Raw genomic sequence first — 21,212 nt, 5'->3', positions numbered from 1 at the left:
TAGAAAGCTTCACTCTTTTTGGCCTCTCACTTTATATATAGAATCGTAGATAGATAGGAGATAAAAAAGAAGTTGCATCTCCTTTAACTGCATTGACTGATAGTGGTGGAGAATTTGAACTTGGGCGAGTGTCTATTCAGTTCCAAATTCGAATTTTGGTTTGGGCCAAAAAATTATTGGTAAATAAACCAAAAGTTGGGTCCATGCAGTTTTTCCCAAGAAACCCTAACCCATATAAAGTGCGGCCCATAACCATAACTACGAAAACCTTTCCAATTTCACCGGACAAAAATCCAAACCTACACTCACTTACCCAAAAAATTAAAAAGAGAGAGACAAACTGAAAGATTTGATTCATAAACCTTGTTCCATTTTGGTAGCCCAGAAAAAAAAAAAAAAAGAAAGTGAGGAGAAGGTAGAGAGAGATCTTATCTCACAGCCTCTGTTTCTCTTCTTTCTCCAAAACCGTCGCCTCGCTTCCCCTACGGTTTTACCGCCTCCCTCTCTGTCTGTCTGTCTCTCCCCTTTATGGCCGCCGACCAACCTAGGGTTTGAAGTCTGAACCAACCTTTTACCTAAGGTACTTCTCTCTCTCATTGCCTGTAATTTATGCCTTTATTTTCGTGTTTGTTTGCTTGTATTGGGTTAAGCGTTGAATGATAAAAAATGAAAGCTCACTTCTCCTTGGTTGCTAAGATTGGTTTGTTTAGTTACTTAGCAGTTAGCGTGAAGTCTGCTTCCCGGAGGGAGCTGTAAAACTTACGGAGATGCTTTCCTTTTGTTTCTTTTTTCTGGGAAGTTGGAAGCAAAGTTTGAGTTAGAATGCCACAAAAGTTGAACAAAAGTGCTTGCAACGGTCTAAGTCTTCTGAAATTCATGCTATTTATTTCTACACCGGCGGTGCCTGGAATTAAAATTGAAAAGTTTGCTTCTTGTTATTCATATTCAGAGCCTAGAGAATATTAGATAGCTATAAACTTCTCTGTAATACGGTGGCATTGTCATACAAATCGTCTATATAGTAAATGGAAAAAGCAAATAATGCATTAAAACTTTGATTGGGAAGAATGTGTATTAGGCGACCCGTGTGGTTGGATATATTTGCAGATTATTGTCTCCATGTCAATAATCTTGCTTTTCCAGGAAAATGATTTTAGAAAGAATACTTTATAGCATGCCACAGTGTGTGAGTATCCTAGAAAATTCATGCAATATTTGATTCTTATGCTGCACATTTGAATTTTTATTCACTCACAAATTTAAATTACTACTGTAAACTGATTGAAGCATACTTTGCAGCGTAAAATTTGGAAAAAAGAAGTGATGATGCATGCAAGGAGACTAAAGTTTAGAAATCAGAGATGGGTGCTTCAAATGTCCAAATATTCAGCAACGCCTACCTACACTGTTCATGGTTCTTCTCAATCTTTGGGTCATAAAACAATTTCGGGAAACCACTGTTTTCATGGTAGTTTTATTAGAAGCCATCTCGTAGATTCATTCTTGTTGCGTAATGTTGCTCCTGGTTATAGCTGCACTGGTTTGCATGTAAGGTCTAATCCGTGTTTGAAGGGTAGCCAGTTACGTGCCTACAGTTCTGAAGGTGACGGAAGGAATGCAAATGAGGATAATCAAACACCAGTGAAAGGTGATGCGGACCTCGATAAAGGGAAGTCTTCTCAAGAAAAAGCAAAGGAAGATGGGAGGAGTGTGGATGCACATGCTCTGCTTGGGGAACAAGATCAAAAGGAATGGCTTACTAGTCAAAAGATTACCATTGAGAGTAAAAAGAAAGAGTCGCCTTTCTCAACTAAACGAGAGAAGTTCAAAAATGAGTTTTTGAGGAGGATTGTTCCGTGGGAGAAAATAACCGTGTCATGGGATACATTTCCTTACTACATTCAGTAATTGCTTCTCTTTTATGTTTTTGATTGCTTCTTTCTTATCACGTATCACTTATCAGAAGATTTATAGATTTATTTTCATTTTTTATAGTGAACCTACCAAAAACCTTTTGGTGGAATGTGCTGCTTCCCATTTGAAACATAAAAAGTTTACTTCCACGTATGGTTCTCGTTTGACATCTTCAAATGGAAGAATTCTGCTTCAGAGTGCTCCAGGTTGGTCACAGGTTCCACAAATCTAATCATTACCTTGTGTATTTCAAAGTTCCTCAAGTGGCTAATGTCTATAGTTAACTTTGTTTTGTAGAACTGAATGAAATTACCATTTATCTTGTTTATCTGCAGGCACTGAACTTTATCGTGAAAGATTAGTTAGAGCACTTGCACAAGATCTCAAAGTTCCCCTCTTGGTGCTAGACAGCAGTGTACTTGCTCCTTATGTAAGATTGAAATAAAATTAATATTACCCTGCCCCCTCTTCTCCTGGTACTCACACAGTTTGGTTTTAATAATTAATTTCTGTTCAAATGTGGAGTAGGATTTTGGTGACGATTGCGAATCTGAATCAGATGATGATGATATGGAGGAGAGTACTTCTGATTCAGAGATTGAGGATGAGAATGTTGCGAGTAACGAAGAAGATTGGACTAGTAGTAACGAGCCAAAATCAGATTCTAGTGATAAAGATGAAAGTGATGCGCACGCAAGGGCTGAAGCAGCCCTCAAGAAGCTTGTTCCTGTTGAAGAATTTACAAAGGTATGATTTATTTACATTTTTTTTTTTTTTTGGGAGCATAAGGGTTTTTGTATTCTTAGTCCTTCTACCCTAAGCATATTTCAGTGATTCAGAAAATTAAATGGTGATCTTATTGATATTGGGATTCTTTATATACTTTTTTGTAAATCATGATTTATAATCTATGGTTCATATGTGGCAGATGGTATCTGGGGAAACTGAGAGTTCGTCTGAATCCTCAAAATCAGAAACTGCCGAGTCTTCTGAGCAATGCAAACGACTGCTAAAGAAAGGTTCCATACATAGATTCTTACCATATGTTATATTCAAATCTTATATGTTTTGTGAGTTGATAAGAAGCTATATTTCTTAGGGTCGTTTAGGAGTGTTTATGTAGAAGTGATTTTAGTTATTAGTAATTTTGGTATTTTAAAAGTTTCATTGAAGACTGCAAGTGATTTTTGCGTTTTTCAAGATGATCACTTTTAAGGAGAAGCACCTCCCATGTGTTTCTCCATAAAACCACAAAAAGTGATTTTATTCTCACTAAAGCACTTTAAGCATTTGTCCAACAATCTAGTAGTAATTTTGTACCTCCCATAATCATTCCCAAGTGGGCCCTTATTTTCTTATTACTAGTGCAACTGTTATTTTTGGTCGAACTACTTTTGCAATTGTCGTGTTCATCTCTATATGAGAACATTTTGTTGTTCGTCCTAAAAAAATCAGTATTCTTGCTTCTTCATTTTTGCAGGAGATCGAGTGAAGTACATCGGGCCTTCTATACGTGTTGAAGCTGATAACAGGTTCTGAATTATTTCTTTCATTTGTTTGCTCCATTTAATGTTGAGTAGATCTAACAGTATCTTTGACATTTTCTGCACTGAGGAATTCATTTTTTTTGTGGCGTTGAATAAAAAGATGATTTTCAAATTTTGAGAACTCATGAGATTAAAGTGTATTTTGAAGTTCATGAATGCTACTTTCTTTCCATTGTTTTGGATAATGAAACTTGTGTACTTCAAAAAGAAAATATAGGTCCCTTCCGGGGATTCTGGCAAGGCATATATGCCTTTTGCACCTAGGTGAGGGGCTTTTGGCAAGATTTATTGTGTATAATTGATATTGCCTCGTTAGCTTAAAAGAATAAAGTTGGCACCAATCGTGAGCTCCAAAGGATTTTGTTTGTACAAGTCTTTGATGCAATTTTGTCAATTCTCTACAAATATTTTACGTTTTCAATTCTGTTTCTTGGGGGGAATTTAATGAGCTAGCATGTTTTTGAGTTAAGTTCCATCAGTTTGTCTCGTACCAGCCTAGGATTTTTGCCAGAATTGGTGGATGAGACAGTGTTGAACCCCAGATTTTTTAGATCTTGCTGGAAAAATTACAAGCGTGCTGCCTAGAATATCATCTCTGTGGCCTATCTTTCAAAACCCTTTAGGATGATATCATCCCCAAATGAACTCTGACTCCGCCCTCACCTGACATTGACATATATAATGCAATACAGGGTCCTGTTGGGTAAGATATCTACATCTGATGGTCCAAGGAATGCTTATACCATCTTCCGTAGCAGGTGGGTTGGTAAGTTGTCATGTGTAGGGGGAGAAATACAGCAGAACATTCTTAGATTCTCCATTTGGTTTTCTCTAGAAAGCTTTTGCTTTTTCGCATACCTTTTTTCTCTTTGGACCTAAGTTTGACCCTTGTACTTCCATAGTCTAGTCTCTATCCATGTTCCATTGTCTCCATTAAGTATGGGGGCTTATTCAGGTTTAGTAAAAAGATGTTAGTGGTTTTCAACCATGATTTAGCACAAATGTTTCGACTCCTTTTAGAGGTTATGTGGGTGTATTGCTAGAAGTTTGTTGTCCACTTGTCATATACTTTGCTATAACATATTTTGGACTATTCCAGTTTATGCCCTGCATAACCCACCTAATGGTAAAATTTCTGTCTTTTTGTGTTTGTGCTGCTTTTATGTGGTACATACATGTAACTATCTATGATTTTGGAAGCTATGCAACTGTTTTGCATGTAGTCTCTTTCTTCCTGTATCAGTTTTCTGTTTTGCTATTAGAAAATTCAAAATACTCGTAGTAGTTTCAGTAGTATAGTTATTTAATTCATGGCTGCAGTTGATTTACACTTGTTATTCTGAAATCTTGTTACTTAATGAATTTGACATCTGTACAGGCCTTTACCAAAGGGTCAACGAGGGGAGGTATATGAGGTGAGTGGAGATCGAGTTGCTGTTCTTTTGGATGTTAAACAGAAGACAGGAACTGAAGTGGATGAAGAGGAGAAGGTAGCAGGGCAGCCTGCAGATCCACCGGTTTATTGGATACTTGGTAATGCGGATTTTTTAATTTTTGTTCATTTTTGTTGCTAGACTTGGGAGATTACTTTATGCTCTGATTTCCTTTGTTTAAGACTTCATCAATTTTGACAGACAATTTACTGTTGCATTGTTCATGTGAATGTTACGACCAATATACAGACAAGTTGCTTTATGATTTGCAAACTGATAATCTCCACCAGTTCTATTTAATTATGCATATGGCCTATCAGATCAACTTATGACATGATTAAATGTAACTTAAGCAATCTAATACAAGTGTAGGGCTTCATTGTTCCATGGTTATAATTCTAGGATTGCATAATGTTATTACTCATACCGAGGCTGTTCATATTATCATTTTCTGTTTTTGCTTTTGTACTCCTAGTGTTTTTGTATTCTTGACTCATGTTGTTTAATTGTGAATTTCATCGGTGCTAATAAATTCCAGTAGATACTTTGGATAAGGAAATTGAAACAAAAGGCTGCATTAGATGGAATAGCAGGTGGCTTATTACCATTAGCTGAATTTTATGGATGAAAAAGATCGTATTTTCGGTTCTCTACACAGTTGGTTATGGTTTTAATTTGATATAGCTTAAGGTGTTGACGGAAATTCTGGTAGCGACTCTTTTAGTTATAGAATGACAGATTTCCATTTTGTACAGCTAAGGAAATCGAGCATATTCCTGACCCACGGACTGAGGATTGTTATATTGCAATGGAGGCCCTATGTGAGGTGTGGTACACAATACCAAAGGATAAGAACTTTGTCTTCTGACGCGTGAGGTTGTCCATCTATAAACTGTATCTGGATTTTCATTGCTTGCAGGTATTGCATGCCAAGCAACCTCTTATTGTCTATTTTCCAGACTCTTCTCAATGGATGTCTAGGGCAGTTCCCAAGTCAGATCGCAAGGAGTTTGTCGCTAAGGTGAAAGCAGTTTTTGACGAGTTGTCGGGTCCTGTTGTTTTGATTTGCGGGCAGAACAAAGTTGAATCCGGGTCAAAGGAGAAAGAGAAATTTGTAAGTGTTAAGGATTCGTTTTTGTTGGATCTCTATATGTTTTGTTTGCTTACTTGTTTCTGATTAATGGATAACTATTTGTAGTTTATTACTAACACTTTCCCCCTACAAATACTCTGCTACAGACAATGATACTTCCAAATTTTGGGCGTCTTGCAAAGCTGGTAATCCTCTTTATTCTTAAGGAGCACAATGTACTTGGCACAAACAGTAATGCATAAATCTGTGTTTGAGAAATTCGTGTTATTTTTCTTCTCCTTGGATTATCAAAAACTTTTTTCTGCTTTTGGAGTTTCTATATAGTTTTCACCAGTTGAAGATTTACATGTTTCTTCCTTAGATGCAAGGTGATGTTTTCCCTAAAATTATGTTGTGTCCCTTTTACTTAAATTAACAAATTGCTTGTTTTTTGTTTCAAGCCTCTCTCTCTTAAGCGTCTTACAGAGGGACTTAAAGGAACAAAGAAATCAGATGACAATGAAATATATAAGCTATTCACAAATGTTTTCTGCGTTTATCCGCCAAAGGTAAATGTTGGTCTTCCTCCTGCATAAATGTGTGTTACCACTGTCTACATACTTTACACGCATAAGCATACACACAGATATACAAATGTGATTACTTTTCCTTTTTTTTTGTGGTTTCACACTCGTTCTGTTTCCTCATCCTTTTTACTTTTGCAGGAGGAAGAGGATCTTCGAACATTCAATAAACAGATTGAAGAAGACAGAAGAATTGTGATAGCAAGGAGCAATTTAAATGAATTACATGAGGTATCCTCTAGTTGTGAAATTCACATGAGTGATTGGTGAAGTACTGTGCGATGTATTTGTGCCACTACTAGTCTATTTCGGGGGCTTTTTGTTCTTCAAACCTCCTTACTTATTGAATTATTTTGAGCTATTGTAGGTTCTTGAGGAAAATGAGCTCTCATGCAATGACTTATTGCTAGTAGACACTGATGGTGTAATCTTGACAAAGCGAAGTAAGAAATCCTAACTTGAGCATTTTTCCTTGTTAAGAAACAGAAAAAAATACTAAGTTTCTGTTGTAATATGGAGTTTTGAAGTTTATAAGTTGGATATGTAGGTGGTGAATTACCATATATGCCGGTCTAGTATGTGGATTGCTTGTCAACGGCTCATATAAAATCTGTAACTTTGACCTTTGCAATATGTTTTTTCTCTGTTTCCAAAAAAGAGGATATTGTTGACTTTAATCATGCTAGGGATCTGCACTAGTCAATATAGAATCTAGAGTAGGGCATTCCTGGAGTGTTACAGCTAGTATGCGTTTTTTTTTTTCAATTCCAGAAATTTTCAAATGATTCAGTTTTATTCAATAGTTTTACCTGTTTATTTCCCAGAGGCTGAGAGAGTAGTTGGCTGGGCAAAAAACCATTACTTGTCATCATGCCTTCTTCCTTCTGTTAAAGGTGAAAGATTGCATCTGCCTTGTGAAAGGTACATGTTTCATCTGTCGTAGATAGTATTTAAAAATTTTATGTTACCCTGCCGTTTAACACTTCTGTTACTTTTGTGAAGCCTTGAAATAGCAATTTCACGTTTGAAGGAGCAAGAAAGTTTGTCTCGGAAGCCCTCTCAAAATTTGAAGGCATGTATTTAATTGGCTCATACTAAATGTTAAGTATTTGAGTTTTTTGTATCTTGTTTCACCTTTAACATATATAAACTGTTGCAGAACCTAGCAAAGGATGAATATGAGAGCAACTTTGTTTCAGCAGTAGTACCTCCTGGTGAAATTGGTGTTAGGTTTGATGATGTCGGTGCTCTGGAGGACGTGAAGAGAGCGCTGAATGAACTTGTCATTCTTCCAATGAGGAGACCGGAGCTTTTCTCTCATGGAAACTTGTTGCGGGTATTTATTTTAATCTTGCGCATTATTTGCATTAATGCTTGAATGAGTGCCTAACCATGTGATGCTGCATGGTTAGCCTTGCAAAGGAATATTACTTTTTGGGCCTCCTGGAACTGGGAAGACCCTTCTTGCCAAGGCACTCGCAACAGAAGCTGGGACGAACTTTATCAGCATAACTGGTTCTACTCTAACATCAAAGGTATGCTTTCGAGTATAGATCTGGCAGTGGTTAGTTTAATTTCACGAACCAAATAACAAGCTATGTTTCTGTTAAATGCTTATCTTTTTAACTTTTTTTGATACAGTGGTTTGGAGATGCTGAAAAGCTGACCAAGGCTCTCTTCTCCTTTGCCAGCAAGCTTGCTCCCGTCATAATATTTGTTGATGAGGTGAGGTTTTCAGTTTTGAGGAATTAAAAGAATAATGATGTACAACAATCTAGTTCCTTTTGTTTTCTTTTTGAACCCAGAATTTGACCATCCTGTTAAATATTCTCTGTTGTAGGTTGATAGTTTGCTTGGTGCTCGTGGTGGGTCTTTTGAGCATGAGGCAACTAGAAGAATGAGAAATGAGTTCATGGCAGCTTGGGATGGATTGAGGTCCAAAGACAGTCAAAGAATCCTCATTCTTGGCGCCACAAATCGACCATTTGACCTTGATGATGCTGTCATTCGTCGGTTACCAAGAAGGTGTGGTTGATTTATTCCATATTGGTTACGATGGTTCTGTCAATTGTTCGTCTCTGTCTTGCCAGATTGGTTATGGTATTCTTTGATAGTAGATTATCCTCATATGGCAAAAAATTAATTAAAATAAAGTTCAAACAATGTTGACCGAGTTATGTTGGTTGCTTCGTAGGATATATGTTGATTTACCTGATGTTGAAAATCGTAAGAAGATATTGAGTATATTTCTTGCTCAAGAGAATCTAGCACTTGGTTTCCAATTTGACAAACTTTCAGAAGCAACGGAGGGATACTCTGGCAGCGATTTGAAGAACCTCTGCATTGCTGCTGCTTATAGACCTGTCCAGGAGCTTTTAGAAGAAGAAAAGAAGGTAATATGCATTTTTGTTGTTTGTAATGTCAGTGTCAGTTTCTCGTTGGTTCCATTTACGGGCCTGTCAAAGTGTTTGAGTTCTATTTTAATTTTGGGTGTGCCTTGGGAGGAATAAATTTTTGCTGCTATTTTCTCAAATTTCTATTGTCCTGTTGAATATCTTCACCTTCTTTTTCATTGTGCGTAAAGTTTTGTACTGATTTCAGTGTGCCAATTGGTGGTGTTTGGTTACTCATTGCGCAGGACATAAAAATTGACGCTTCTACGGTGTTAAGGCCGCTGACTCTTGATGATTTTATTCAATCAAAAGCCAAGGTAAAGAATTTAAGATAGATGAATTTGTTATGTTTACTTTTCGAGGATACATCTACAGGTAATATTTATGCTGAAATGTCAGTTACTTATTTCTATCTTGATTATGTAGGTTGGGCCATCAGTTTCCTACGATGCTTCAAGCATGAACGAACTTAGGAAATGGAATGAACAATACGGAGAAGGCGGAAGCAGAAGAAAATCACCATTTGGTTTTTGAAACTGATCTTACAGTGTTCTTTAACATAGTCTTCGTAGAGAAAGGAAACGCCCTGCTTTAAAGGCTTCCATTCGTTGAGGGAGAAGGAAGATGAAAAGCCGAAACGCAGACGCTTTTCGTTACTCATTATGCGTTCTTGGAGAACAAAGAAAGAAGATAAGAGAGGCCCAAATTTGGAGGCGGCTTTGGGTAACAGTAGGAGGCAAAACCCTCCGTTTTCCCATCCCTTTTTGAGCGGATGAGAGAAGTGAAAAGCCCCCAACAAAATAATTTACTATCTTTATCTTTATATACAAAATTTTCCCAATTTTTCATGCCTTGTAAAATAACAGCATTGTTTTAGTAATTTTAGATTTTTCAGATTAAATTAATTTTCTCATTTTTTTTTTTTTTTTTTTATCAATTTTTCATGGCTCCGATGTTTCTAGAAAATCTTGATCAGTCTTCCGGTGAGATCTCATAATCATTTCAAATTTCTTTTTGGACGATAGTCTATATTGAATTAATGTGAATTACAGAAAGATGAATTCAAACTTGATTGTGACGAGAGAAGTACATTGCTCTAACCATGCTTGCTAATCCTCTGTTTGCTATTTAAGAAAACTTTGATTAGTCTTATTAGGGTGAGATCCCGATAATTTCGAACTTTTTTATGAGCCCTGGACTGACAAAGTTTTGAAGCAAAATGGAGAGGTGTAAGCTAGTCCGACTAGGATTTCTTATAAGAGTGTTTTAACCGTTAAATTTGATTTTAACAACAGTTATAAATCTTCTATTGTCAAATCCCAACCATTTATTTCTATTATTATTCAATACTGCATATTATTGAATTTTTTATGTTTTTGTTCAAAAAAGTAAATTCTTCTTCACGCAATTTTTTTTTTTTTTCCAAATGGTAGATTTTGTTAAATTAAATGTTAGATTACTCACTGACAGAATTCAAACCCATACCCGTCATGAAATGACTCAACTCATTCTCAATACTATGTTAAGGGGTCACTTGCAAATTCTTCTTCACACTCTTATGAACTCCTTGATATTTCCGTATGTGGGTGTAATAGAGGCAAAAGCCCAAACAAACTTCTGGACAATTATAGGCCCAAGGAGTGACAAACGCACTTGTTTATCGTACGGTTCAGGTTCAAAGAAATCAAAACGCACAGCATGATGCACACGCTTACATGCGTGCCTGTCAAAAACCCTAACCCCTCACGCTGATTCCCAAATTGTATAAATAGAGAGCAGCATCGATAATTATTCTACGCTCACTCCCACCGCTCCCAAAATCCCTACAACCCTAAACCCTAGGGTTTTTCAGAGCAGCCAGCCTCCGCCCCTCTGTTCTTTGTTCTTCCCATATTTCATATCGAAACCCTAGCTTAATCTCCCAAATGGGCAAATCAAGCAAGAAATCCGCCACCAAAGTATGATTCTTTTGAACTGCTTTCGCTTCGTCAAGTCTTCGGTTTTGTTTCGATGATTTCGTTTACTAATTGGGTTTTGATTTTCCGTACAGGTTGAGGCTCCCGCTGTAGTTGTTCCAACTCCGAAGTCTGGAAAGAAAGGTTTCGATTCTTTTCGGAGTTTTGGGAAATTTTTGTTTTGATTTTATTTTATTTATTTGTTGTGCTATGGTGTTTTTATCCGTTGATAGTGTAGTTTGAATGTTTAAATTTTGCATATTTGCTTTGTTTTGAGATATTTTTATTTCGGATGTTGGTTATTGAATTTGTTGTGGTTGTGGTTGTGTTGAGAAGGTAAGAGAGATGCTGAGAACGAAATAGAGAAGGTTGTGAGCGCAAAGAAGCAGAAGATTGACGAGGGCATAGCGCAGGCCATTCAGAAGAAGAAAGTTGAAGCAAAGACCCAGAAGAAGAAAGTGGAGACTAGTAGTTCCGAGGAGGAGTCTGATGTGTCTTCTGACTCTGACGTGAAGGTTTATTACGCTACACACTTGTTTTTTCTTGTTTGTTTATGAGATAGTGTTATTATGTGTTTATTTGTATGGGTTATTCTTTGTGTATTATTCTTAACATGTGCACTTAAAATAATATTATGCATGTTTAATGTCCCAGAATTTTGAATTTTGAGAAAGTAGACTTCATCATTTTGGTTTTGGAGTTGACATTCTATTTGGTTCGACGATGACCCTAAAAGTTCATGTTGATGAGTAATTGGTTTGGATGTTTACTTACCCTTTTCTTACTACTTGGGAAAAACATTTATGGCGTTATTTTTACTCAGAAACCTGCTCCCAAGGCTGCTAAAAATGGTAAAAGTAAGCCATCTAGCAGTTCTGAATCAGATGATTCAGACTCTGATGAAGTGAGTATTCATTTTATTTTAATGTCAGTGTGGTTGATAGAGTTGTCCAATTTATTATGAGACTTATTTGTGTTGTATGATATAGGAACCTGCTGCCAAGCCTTCCGCTCCCTTAAAAAAGTCAGTTCCTGCTAAAAAAGCTGTGTCATCGAGCAGTGATGATTCATCGGATGAGGAATCTGATGAGGAGGAAGTGAGTTTTTTATTTGATTTATTTTTACAAATAAAACTACTGATGCACGTAAACTTTTGTTTATTTATTGTGTTTTATTCCTGATTTTGAAAGTAGAGTGGCTATTTTTAAGTGTGCGTTACTGCTTGGTTTTAGGCTCCTAAATCTAAGGTAGCTGCTAAGAGTGGCCCAACTGCTGCTATAAAGAAGAAAGATGTCTCAACTGAAAGCTCAGATGAGAGTAGCGATGATTCGGAAGATGATGATGTGAGTTTTTGGTTTTCCAAACTTGGTGCTGTAATTTATTTTTGCCTTGGGGGTTATTGTATGGGTCATGCACGTGAAGATTGATTCAGTGATAACTGTATATTTGGGGTACTGTACTTTGTGTTTGTAGAAAACCCGTGCAAAGGTTACTGCCCAAAAGCCAGCTGCAGCTGCTAAGAAAGGCCCAGTAGTGCCTGTTAAGAAGGCAGACACTAGCAGCTCTGAGTCTGAAGAGAGCTCTGAATCTGAAGATGAGGTGTGTGCTCAAGCTTGATAATTTGTATCATCTTAAGGAATCACACTATAGTGCGGGATCTGGTTTTCCAAACTTGGTGCTGTAATTTTTTTTTCCATAGGTGTTATTGTATAGGACATGCTCGTGAAGATTGAATCAGTGAAAACTGTATATTGGGATACTGTACTGTGTATTTTGTCCTTTGTTAGATTGTGAAAGGTACCTTTTGGTTGATAGTGATCCTCTACTTTTGTGTTTCTAGAAAACCCCTGCAAAGGTTACTGCCCAAAAGCCGGCTGCAGCTGCTAAGAAAGGCCCATCAGTTCCTGTTAAGAAAGCAGACACTAGCAGCTCCGAGTCTGAAGAGAGCTCTGAATCTGAAGAAGAGGTTTGTGCTCAAGCTTAAATATTTGTATCATCTGAAGGATTTACTCTAGTAGGTTGAGCCATTTTAATTTGGGTTTTCAGTAAATAGTTTGAATGTTAATCTTTCTGAACATGTTTAGGAAGTTGTGAAAAAAGTATCTGCTGTAATCCCTAAAGGAAAGGATGTTTCAAGCTCCTCTGATGATAGTTCAGAGGAGGATTCTGATGATAGTTCAGAGGAAGTGAAGGTTTGTTTCTATTTAAATTCCTATTGGATGTGTTGCAGCTAGTAAAGTTTGATGCTCTAGCTTTTATTTAGTGTCACATGTGAAGGCAGAAAGCCCTTTAATGTTACTCTTTTTGGTGGACAGGATAAATATTGGTTTCTTGTATTTTTTTTTTTTAAGTATTTAAAGCGGTTTGGTGATGGAATTAAGTAATTTATTTTGTTGCAGGGTACCACAAAAACTGTTGCCCCTGCTGCTAAGAGTGTTAAGCCATCCAAAAAGGATGAGGATTCAAGTGACTCTGATGAGGATATGGAGGATGGTGACTCTGATAGTTCAGAGGAGGAACCTCCAAAGACTAGAGAAAGTAAAGGTGATAGTTTTTGGGTTTACATTCAGCATTAGATTGTAATGTTTTTGGGACTTGTAGTCATGCCTCTTTGGATTCTTGCAGCCTTCTCAAGTTTCAAAGCAAGATAGCAGTGAGTCAGAGGAGGAATCCAGTTCTGACTGAAGAAGAGGAAGATCAACCTGCAAAGACTCCCAAGAAAAAGGTAATTTTACTGAGCTAGTGTGATATTAGTTTGTTTTAGGTGATGCTTGTTGGATCTCTTATTCATTAGGACTTGTGGCTTAATAGGATGCTCTAGGGGTACATGAATTTTCCAACTCTAATATCTGCATTATCTGTAATTATATTATTATCTGTACATATCTGCACCATTGTATACTAAATTTTTGTGTCTATAAATGTTTCTTGCATAGCAGAATGCTTTTACATTACTACTGAACAAAGTAATATTAGATTTATGTACCCCACCCGTGTGACTAATGTTATACTATATTATTTTTGTGAACAGGACACTGACGTGAAAATGGTAGATGCTGAGTCTGAGAAGAAGCTGTAATTGACCCTTCCTCCCTTTTGTCAATTGTACTTTCAGCTTATCCTATGATAAATGTTCTGATTTTGTAATAATGGTTTTGCAGCCCAAAACCCCAGCTACTCCTGACGTATCGACTTCTAAGACGCTGTTCGCTGGAAACCTGAACTTCCGTATTGAGGAACACGATTTGTAAGTGTATACGTTGATTTAAGCTTGTGTTATGTTTTAGGTTCTTTCAACTAATAGTACTATTTTATGCAGGAGGAATTTCTTCAAAGATGCTGGCGAAGTTGTTGATATCCGTTTTGCCTCAGATCCAGAAGGGAAGTTCAAGGGCTTTGGACATGTTGAGTTTGCCACAGCTGAAGCAGCAAGGAAGGTATGACTTTTATTTCGTCTTTTTTCTTTGACATTGACACTTTCTTTGTGGAATCTGTAGTAATCTTTTTGTTTTTGTTTTTTTTTTTTGTTTCTGTTGCTAAACTATTAAGCTTTTGTTATTGCAGGCTCTTGAACTTAATGGTTTAGATTTGCTTGGTCGTGATATCAGACTTGATCTGGCTCGTGAAAGGGGTGAAAGGGGTGCTTATACTCCCACCGGGTACATTGCAACTTGTAACTGCTTCATTTGTTGTTTTGTTTTGGTGTTGTCATCAAATTAGTTTCTTACTTTTATTGATAATAATTTCAGAAGAGAGGGCAACTCATATCAGAAGGGACCACGCGGTGCGTCCAAAACAATATTTGTTCGAGGTTTTGACAGATCCCTTGGGGAGGATGAGGTATATACTGCTCGAGGAATTCGAGCTCTGTTGTCTAATTAATGTTGAGATTCTTTTTCAAGTGTAACTAGTTTCATTTTACAGATCAGGAGCTCCTTACAAGAAGCTTTTAGTTCTTGTGGTGAGATAACAAGGGTGTCCATCCCCAAAGATTATGAGACTGGCGCCTCTAAAGGGTCTGTACAATGTCTAGTGCTGATTTTTTTTTTATATGTATTTCCAGCTTACTACATGTGCAATTGTATCTCTCTGTTTTTCTTTTTCCATTGGTGGTGGTGGTTCTACACATTATGTGTGCCTTGTTTGATAAATTGTGTTGATAAAATGCAGGATGGCTTACATGGACTTCTCGGATGCCGCCAGCTTCAACAAAGCTCTAGAATTTAATGGACAAGAATTTGGAGACAGTTACTTGCAGGTGGAAGAGGCAAAACCAAAAGGTGATTTTGGTACTCCCAGGAGTAATGACAGGGGTTATTCCAGTAATCGTGGTGGAGGACGTTTTAGCAACAGCGGCAGGGGGGGTAGGGATGGTGGTGGACGTGGTTTCAGGGACAGTGGACGAGGCAGAGGACGTGGAAACAAACCAAACCTAGCTGCTCCTGGAACAGGTAGGCATTTTTATTATTCTCTTTTTCAATGCAAGTGTTTAGGATAGGCTGTGATGCTCTCGGTAATTCTTAACCAATTCCCATGTTGTACTAAATGGTGCAGGGAAGAAAACCACCTTCGACGACGAGTAGACTAGACTAGACTTGTGAGTGGTTGGTCGGGGGCCAAGGGAAATTGTGGAAGACTTATGTTTAGCTGTTTTTATTTTATCATATTTTATTATTTTAATTTTGAGAGGCATGTCTGGTTTTGACCTTTCCTTTACGTGGACATGAACTTGAACGCAAGAGTGAACCTACTATTGAATTTTTGGATTTATGACTCTAATTAATTTTGAGCGTTAATATAATTTACTTGAATTATTTTGGATCTCCGGCAACCGAAGCAGCAGCACCACTTTCCCTGTTGTAGCTACTCTTGTTGCCCGCCCCTGCATATGGAACCAAATATAATTTTCTCCGTAAGCAAGACGCTTGGTAACAACTAACAACTAGTGCTTAATTATAACATCCCCACACCATTGACTGAGCGGGATTCCAGGTCCCATCAGAGGCTGTGACAACGCTTGCCAAGGGTCTTATGCGATCCCTACAGAGTGTTTAAGGAGACGCAATAATGCCTACGTTGTGTTCGATAATGCTCGCCCGCCACATCTTTAAATCTTGCGGCGGCGGCACTAATGCATTATTGCGTCGACAGTAGGGCGGGATGGCTAGGCAGTTAGTTGTGTGATATCACGAAATGATTTGAATTTTGGCTTATAATGATCTTTGTAAAATTCCCAAAATTGATTGGAAGTGTGGTTTATAACTCACAATTTTTGTGAAAAAATATTGATTTTTTAATTTAAGAAATATTCTGTGGTAGTTAAGGAAAAAGATAATGCTAGAGAGACCAAAATATTGATGATTAACGTACTAATTTTTTATTGGTGTCACATCAATTAGTTTGCAAATTAGGTTTAAAATTTTGGTCTCACTAGCATTACCCTAGGGAAAATATTGCAAGACCTTTGCATCTAATCCTATAATTTGTTAGGTCTCGAAACTATTTTTTATTGATTATTAATATTAAAAAAAACTAAAAATAATTTAAACTTATAGCAGGGACCCAAAGAGATTTGCAAACAATCTTCAAAAAGTCCTAAAATTAATTTTAGGAAACATGTGATGCCACGAGAATTATTTGAATTTTAGCGTATAATGATTCTTGTAAAATTTCCAAAATCGATTGAAAAGTGTGGGTTATAACTCACAGTTTTTGAAGAAAAAAAAATGGGAATTTTTAGTTTCAGGAAATATTTTGCGTGGTAGTTAAGGAAAATTTTGCTAGAAATTTAGATGAGATCCTAACATTTATTAGGTCTCGAAACAAATTTTTATTGATTTTTAAAGTTAAAAAATATAAAAAATAATACAAATTACTAGTGGGGACCCAAAGAGACTTATAGGTGTTGAAAATCTTCGCAATGTCCAAAAATTAATTTTAGGAAACATGCGCTATGACAAGAATGACTCGACTTTTGGCTTATAATGATTATTGTAAAAATTCCCAAGATCGATTGGAGAATGTGGGTTATAACTCATAGTTTTTGGAAAAAAAAAAAAATTGAAACTTTAGTTTTAGGAAATATTTTGCGTGCGAGTTAAGAAAAAAATTGCAAGACCTTTGAACGTGGTCCAACCATTTATTAGGTCCTGAAACTATGTTTTCTTGATTTTTAAAGTTGAAAGATGAAAAAATATAATATAAACTAACAGTGGGGACACAAAGAGATTTGTAAGTATTGAAAATCTTCAGAATGCCCTAAAATTAATTTTAGGAAACATGTGATGCAGTCGAGAATGATTTGAATTTTGGCGTATAATAATTCTTGTAAAATTCCCAAAATCAATTGAAAAGTGTGTGTGATATATATAACTCATAGTTTTGTGAAAAAAATTGGAATTTTTAGTTTCAAGAAATGTTCTGCGTGGTAGTTAAGGAAAATGTTGCAAGACCCTTGGATGAGATCTTAACATTTATTAGGTTCTGAAACTATTTTTTATTAATTTTTAAAGTAGAAAAATAGAAAAAATAATACATACTAATAGTGGGGACCCAAAGAGACTTGTAGGTGTTGAAAATCTTCACAATGTCCTAAAATTAATTTAGGAAAGATGCGCTATAACGAGAATGACTCGACTTTTGGCTTATAATAATTCTTATAAAAATTCCCAAGAACGATTGGAGAATGTGGGTTATAACTCACAGTTTTGGGAAAAAATTAAAATTTTTAGTTTTACGAATTATTTTGTTTGAAAGTTAAGAAAAATATTGCAAGACCTTTGGACGTGGTCCTACCATTTATTAGGTCCCGAAAATATGTTTTCTTGATTTTTAAAGTTGAAAGATGGAAAAGTTAATATAAACTAATAGCAGGGACACGAAGAGATTTGTAAGTGTCAAAAATCTTCAGATGGAAAAGTTAATATAAACTTATAATGGGGACCCAAAGAGATTGTAGGCGTCAGAAATCTTTAGAATATCCCAAAATTAATTTTAGAAAACATGTGATGCGACGAGAATGATTCGAATTTTGGCTTATAATGATTCTTGTAAAATTCTCAGAAGCGATTGAAAAGTGTGGGTATTAACACACGTTTTTTTGTCAAAAATGTAAATTTTATTTTCTAGAAAAATTTTCCGTGAGCATTAAGGAAAATTTTATAAGGCATTTGAAAGCATATTTACAATTTATTGAGCAACAAATAGATATTTAGTAGACTATTTAAGTCGAAAACTAAAAAAATAAGTGAAAAATATAGTAGCAAGTCCTAAAACATTGTTAAAATGGGGTTCCACCCTCAAGAATATAACAAGAAGTACTACTATAATTTTCAAACTTCACGATTAGGCGAAGGTGAAAATAAATAGTTTGAACGACGATTTATGTACGAATTTGTAAAAATCGACTAAAAACTGTGAGTGTTAAACCCACGTTTTTTGTAAAAAAATGCAAATATTTTATTTTTGTGAAATAAGGGAAAAATAAGGTAGTTGGCAGCGGATTTACGATTTATTGAGTAACAAATGGATATTTAGTAGACTATTGAAGGCGAAAACTAAAAAAATAAGTGAAAAATATAGTAGTGAGGCCTAAAACATTGTTAAAATTAGGTTCCTCCCTCCAGAATATCAACGGAAAGTATTACTTTATTTTTCAAACTTCATAGTGGGGTGAAGGTTAAAAGAAATAGTTTGAACGACGATTTGTGTACGAATTTGTAAAAAATCGACTAAAAACTATGAGGGTTAACCCACGTTCTTTTTGTCAAAAATGCAAATTTTTTATTTTCACAAAATATTTTCTATGAGCATTAAGAAAAATTTATAAGGCATTTGGAAGTGGTTTTACAACTTATTGAGCAACAACTGTATATTTAGTAGACTATTTAAATCGAAAACAAAAAAAAAATGAGTGAAAAATATAGTAGTAAGGCCCAAAACATTGTTAAATGGGGTTCCACCATCAAGAATATAACAAAAAGTATTACTATAATTTTCAAATTTCACGGTAAGGCGAAGGTGAAAATAAATAGTTTTAAGGACAATTTATGTACGAATTTGTAGAAACTAACTCAAAACCATGAGTAATTAGCCCACGTTTTTTTTTTCTCAAAAGTGCAATTTTTTATTTTTGCGAAATATTTTCCGTGAACATTAAGGAAAATTTTATAAGGCATTTGGAAGCGGATTTACGATTTATTGAGCAACAAATGTATATTTAGTAGACTATTTACGTCGAAAACTAAAAAAATAAGTGAAAAATATAGTAGTGAGCCCAAAATATTGTTAAAATGGGGTTCCGCCCCCAACAATATTAACGGAAAGTAATTCTTTAATTTTCAAACTTTACAGTGAGACGAAGGTGAAAATAAAGAGTGTGAACAATGATTTACGTACGAATTTGTAAAAACTGACAAAAAAGAGTGAGTGTTAACCCACTTTTTTGTCAAAAATGCAAATTTTTTTTTTTCGCGAAATATTTTCCATGAGCATTAAGAAAAATTATCATGAGGCATTTAGAAGTGGATTTACGATTTATTGTGCATATTTAGCAGACTATTTAAGTTGAAAACTAAAAAAATGAGTGAAGAGTGTAGTAGGGAGGCCCAAAACATTGTTAAAATGGGGTTCCACCCTCAAGAATATAACAAAAAATACTACTATAATTTTCAAACTTCACGGTGAGGCGAAGGTGAATAGTTTGAATGATGATTTATGTACAAATTAGTAAAAACTGACAAAAAAACCGTTAGTGTTAACCCTTTTTTTATGCAAATATTATATTTTCGTGAAACATTTTCCATGAGCATTAAGTAAAATTTATAAGGCAGCTGGAAGAGGACTTAAGATTTTTTGAGAACCAAATGTATATTTAGTAGACTATTTAAGTCGAAAGCCCAAAATATTGTTAAAATTGGGTTGCACCCTTAAGAATATAACGGAAAGTATTACTATAATTTTCAAACATCACGGTGAGGTGATGTGACATCCCACATCGCCCAGGGGAGTGATCCTTATATGTATATTCCCATCTCTACCTAGCACGAGGCCTTTTGGGAGCTCATTGGCTTCGGGTTCCGTAGGAACTCCAAAGTTAAGCGAGAAGGGGGCTTGAGCAATCTCATGATGGGTGACCCACTGGGAAGTTGCTCGTGAGTTCCCAAAAACAAAACCGTGAGGGAATGGTAAGCCCAAAGCGGACAATATCGTGCTACGGTGGTGGAGCGGGCCCGGGAAGTGATGCGCCCCGGGCCGGGATGTGACAGGTGAAGTTCCCACGTTTTTTGGTAAAAAATGAAATCTCTTTTTTTTTTTTTTTTTTTTTTTTGTGAAATATTTTCCACGAGTTTTAAGGAAAACTATATAAGGTGTTTGGAAGCGGGTTTATGATTTATTGAGCAATAAATGTATACTTAGTGAAATATTTAAGCCAGAAACTGAAAGAAGTGAAAAATATTATAGTGAGGACCAAAACATTGTCAAATGGGGTTCCACCCTCAAGAATCTCAATGGAAAGTCTCACCTTAATTTTCAAAACTTCACATTCGGGCGAAAGTGAAAATAGATTGATTGAACGGTGATTTATGTACGAATTTGCAAAACTGACTAAAAGTCGTGATTGTTAACTTTCGTTTTTTTGGTCAAAAATGAAAATTTTTATTTTTGCGAAATATTTTCCGTGAGCATTAAGGAAAACTTTATAAGGTGTTTGGAAGCGGTTTTATGATTTATTGAGCAACAAATGTATACTTAATAGAATATTTAAGCCGAAAACCTAAAAAATAAGTGAAAAATAGAATTGTGAGGACCAAAACATTGTCAAACGGGGTTCCACCCTCAAGAATCTCAACGGAAAGTCTTACCTTAATTTTCAAAATTTCATGGTGAGGCGAAGGTGAAAACAAATAGATTGAACGAATTATTTATGTACGAATTTGTAAAACCGACTAAAAATCGTGAACACCCACTGTTTTTTTGGTCAAAAATGCAAATTTTTATTTTTGCAAAATATTTTCCGCAAGCATTAAGGAAAACTTTATAAGGTGTTTGGAAGCGGTTGTATGATTTATTGAGTAACAAATGTATACTTAGTAGAATATTTCAGCCGAAAACTGGAAAAAAAAAATGTGAAAAATACAATAATGTAGACCAAAACATTGTCAAATAGGGTTCCACCCGCAAGAATCTCAATGGAAAGTCTCACCTTAATTTTCAAAACTCCACATTGAGGTGAAGCTAAAAATAAATAGATTGAACTGGTGATTTTTGTACGAATTTGCAAAACCGACTAAAAGCAGTGAATGTTAACCCATG

General features: G+C 35.8%; 2 protein-coding genes across 4 annotated transcripts; both read left to right on the top strand.

Moving 5' to 3' along the window:
• The first annotated feature begins 360 nt into the window (after nt 1-360).
• On the top strand, nt 361-9,848 carry LOC125471984. Of its 3 annotated transcripts, none has more exons than XR_007254023.1 (24): nt 361-580; nt 1,300-1,904; nt 1,996-2,120; nt 2,250-2,344; nt 2,443-2,661; nt 2,843-2,933; nt 3,395-3,446; nt 4,154-4,219; nt 4,840-4,994; nt 5,650-5,720; nt 5,814-6,008; nt 6,134-6,172; nt 6,428-6,535; nt 6,692-6,781; nt 6,918-6,993; nt 7,375-7,471; nt 7,553-7,622; nt 7,710-7,886; nt 7,963-8,085; nt 8,192-8,275; nt 8,391-8,575; nt 8,745-8,943; nt 9,152-9,260; nt 9,370-9,848. XR_007254023.1 is itself a non-coding variant. In XM_048572978.1 (24 exons), the coding sequence occupies exons 2-24, from the start codon at nt 1,324-1,326 to the stop codon at nt 9,475-9,477; spliced, it is 3,078 nt and encodes a 1,025-aa protein (XP_048428935.1). In that variant the 5' UTR covers nt 363-580; nt 1,300-1,323; the 3' UTR covers nt 9,478-9,848. The 3 variants fall into 3 exon arrangements, 2 of the variants coding, with proteins under 2 accessions (XP_048428935.1, XP_048428936.1); XM_048572978.1 differs by having other exon boundaries at nt 363-580; nt 9,189-9,260; XM_048572979.1 differs by lacking the exon at nt 4,154-4,219 and having other exon boundaries at nt 365-580; nt 9,189-9,260.
• An 890-nt stretch (nt 9,849-10,738) lies between these two features.
• LOC125472018 (nucleolin 1-like) lies at nt 10,739-15,712 on the top strand. Its single transcript, XM_048573044.1, is given in 19 exon segments — nt 10,739-10,901; nt 10,994-11,042; nt 11,235-11,413; nt 11,722-11,802; nt 11,888-11,995; nt 12,131-12,241; nt 12,372-12,497; nt 12,739-12,864; nt 12,983-13,090; nt 13,298-13,456; nt 13,524-13,580; nt 13,582-13,623; nt 13,930-13,970; nt 14,056-14,145; nt 14,218-14,335; nt 14,463-14,557; nt 14,648-14,738; nt 14,823-14,914; nt 15,069-15,712. Coding segments are annotated over 19 exon segments (2,124 nt in total). The 5' UTR covers nt 10,739-10,868; the 3' UTR covers nt 15,487-15,712.
• The last annotated feature ends 5,500 nt before the right edge of the window (nt 15,713-21,212 follow it).

The sequence above is a fragment of a genome, unplaced genomic scaffold, assembly GCF_019419815.1.
Source record: "Pyrus x bretschneideri cultivar Hongxiangsu unplaced genomic scaffold, Pyrus_bretschneideri_v1 Contig63, whole genome shotgun sequence".
NCBI lineage: Eukaryota > Viridiplantae > Streptophyta > Magnoliopsida > Rosales > Rosaceae > Pyrus > Pyrus x bretschneideri.
The sequence above is the reverse complement of the archived record's forward strand: the minus strand, read 5'-3'. Positions and strand labels throughout refer to the sequence as shown.